General features: G+C 64.3%; 1 protein-coding gene across 1 annotated transcript; it reads left to right on the top strand.

The window, feature by feature from the left end:
- Window positions 1-525: 525 nt before the first annotated feature.
- Window positions 526-1,330, top strand: MNEG_14500 (hypothetical protein; the record flags this gene model as incomplete). The annotated part of the gene is made up of 3 exons (XM_014037028.1): window positions 526-750; window positions 1,028-1,057; window positions 1,319-1,330. The coding sequence occupies 3 exons, from the start codon at window positions 526-528 to the stop codon at window positions 1,328-1,330; spliced, it is 267 nt and encodes an 88-aa protein (XP_013892482.1).
- Window positions 1,331-2,490: the final 1,160 nt, after the last annotated feature.

The raw sequence follows: 2,490 nt of genomic DNA, 5'->3' as shown, positions 1-2,490 counted from the left end.
GTGGCTGTTGCTCCCGGGCCCTCAGCAAGCAGGCTCTTATGGAGTGACGCGGCCGAGCAAACGCGCCGCCTGCTGAGCTCGTTGCTGTCTGCCCCCCTTCGTTGCCGGCACGGAAGCACGGCACGTCAAGCTGCCTGCACTGCGCACGTGATTGCCACACAACGTCAAGCCTGCTCGCCACGCCTCCCCCCCCCTCCCACAAAACAGGGACAAGCGGCCCGGTGCGGTCATTGAGGGGAAGGCGAAGCGGTATAAACCGGAGGACGGGCCGGAGGGAACGCAGCAGTATACAGCAGCGCAGGTACGCCGGCACGCGCCCGGCACTGCGGGCGATGCGGGGGCGCAGACCGTGGGCCAGGCTTGTGCTGGGGTGGTGGCGTGGCGTCCCCCGCGATGTCGTGGGCAGACGAGCGGCCCGCGTCGCGCCCTCTGGTGCAGGAGTGCCTGTGGCAAGCATGCGGGTCCAGCGTCTTACACCCTATCCCTGACCTGACAAGAACAAACTCTGCTGCTCCCCAGATCGCGATGCTGGGCGGCAAGCTCCCCGTGGCAGCCGCGGCCGCCGCGGCCGCGGCAGGCGGCGAGCCCGGGGCCCGGCACGACCGCGGCAAGGCCACGGCTGCGATGCCGGTGCAGGACTTCTTGGACCAGGGGCTGGGCGGCGCGCAGCTGCCGCGCAAGCAGCAGGACCGGAAGGAGCGGGAGAAGCAGAAGAGACAAAAGGGGCAGTCGACGCACGCCGAGTGGAAGGTGCGGGGGCTCTCTATCGGGGACGTTGTTGGTCGAAGGGGGAACAGGCATTGCGGCAGAGGCTCGGCAATTGCTGGGCTGTGGTAGCGCCCCTCCCTGGCCCTTGAGTGACTGCCTCCAGTGGCTCTTTCTGCGCGGGGTGTCCCCAGCAACATATCCCTGCTCTCTCGTCCCTTTCCCTCTGCCCTTGCTTGCCCCTGCCCTTGCCACATCGCATCCTTGCACCCTGTTTGATCTCAACCTGAGCTACCCTGCCCGCTCCTATCCTGTGCCGCAGCCCGAGTCTTGGATGGTGCTCAGACAGCAGGTAGGTTTGTTTGTTGGGCAGGAGTGGTTGTGACGACTCTTGTCTGGTTGTAGTGGGGATGGGTGGGGACGTAGACGTGCGGCGCCCTCGCACGCTGCTGCAGTTTTGATGTGTGCGCGTGTTCGCGGTGGTGCTTATTGCGTCACCTGATGCCCCAGTCTTGAGAAGAAGTATGGCAACAACCGGGCCGTTGTTATATATTTCTTGCCTGACCATCCACCGGCGCCCTCTCCTGCTTCCCTGCGCCCGCAACGCCCGCAGTACGATGGATGACGGCTCTGATGGCACGTGACATTGTAACACAGTCTGCCACAGAGGATTCAAGTGCTGATGTGGCAGAGCGGACGGCACATCATAGCATGTAGTGGCCAAAGCATGGAGAAATTGAAACAAATCCAACAAGCCCGCGCAAGGCAGCGGCGGATGGCAGCGTGGCGATGCAAGTTCGCTGTTGCTTGTTTGGGGTGCGGCACAACAACCTCCAACGGGGCCGCACGACGCATCAGCAAACCAGCATGGGGATCATAGCTTGTTGGGGAGGAGGACTCATGACATGTTTTCCAGGTTACCAATGGAAATCAGGCAGCTGTCTGAGTTTTGGCCTGATCAGGCGTTGACCATTGACCAACCGGTGCGATGTTGAGGGGCATGTTGCTGCCGCGGGCTGCGATGCATGTGCCGCGTACAACGAGTGCCTGTCACCGGATGTTAGGCTGGCAAACGCCGTGTTACGGCGCAGGTGCCAGGCGGCAAACGCAGATCAATTACACACGAACGCGGGGCCATCCTGTTTGCAATAATGTCATTGACACCGTATAATACCTTTGGTTGATCCAACAAGACGCAATCACAGCAGCACAAAGCGCTAAGAAATCTTGCTTTCTGCCTCCCACATATATGGCGGCCGAGTGCTGAAACCACATATACATATTTGTAGCTCAATGTACGTGCTAGGCACGCGGCTGCCAGGCAGCGCGCCGTCGACTGGTCGCCGGTGAGTGGTGTGTGCAGCAGCGGCAACCGCGGCGGCAGCGGGAGCGGACGAGGTGGCGGCGTGCAATGATTGTCGGCCCCGCAATCCCCACCCCCTCTCCCTGCGACATGTCGGCATTTGCAGGGCACATGGGCCACATGCAGTGGTCAGCTCAGCCCTGCGCGGCAACGGACCCAGCCGAGACGGCGGCGGCGGGCGCAACCAGGGCCGCAGCACAGGCAGCCGCCCCAACGGCGGTCGTGGCAGCGCCGGCAGCAGCCGCGCGGGCGGCCGCGGCTCCGCACGGCCCGCGCCGGAGCGCGATGCGCGCGCGCCGTCGCCCCGGCACGGCACCGCAGATGGCGGGCCCGCGTCGGCGGCAGCGGCGCCAGAGCTACGAAAAAACGCAGCCCTCTACGGCTCCCTCCGCGGCAGCGACCCCGGCCCCTCTCTCTCCGCC

The sequence above is a fragment of the Monoraphidium neglectum genome (assembly GCF_000611645.1).
Source record: "Monoraphidium neglectum strain SAG 48.87 unplaced genomic scaffold scaffold04537, whole genome shotgun sequence".
Classification (NCBI taxonomy): Eukaryota; Viridiplantae; Chlorophyta; class Chlorophyceae; order Sphaeropleales; family Selenastraceae; genus Monoraphidium; species Monoraphidium neglectum.
The sequence above is the reverse complement of the archived record's forward strand: the minus strand, read 5'-3'. Positions and strand labels throughout refer to the sequence as shown.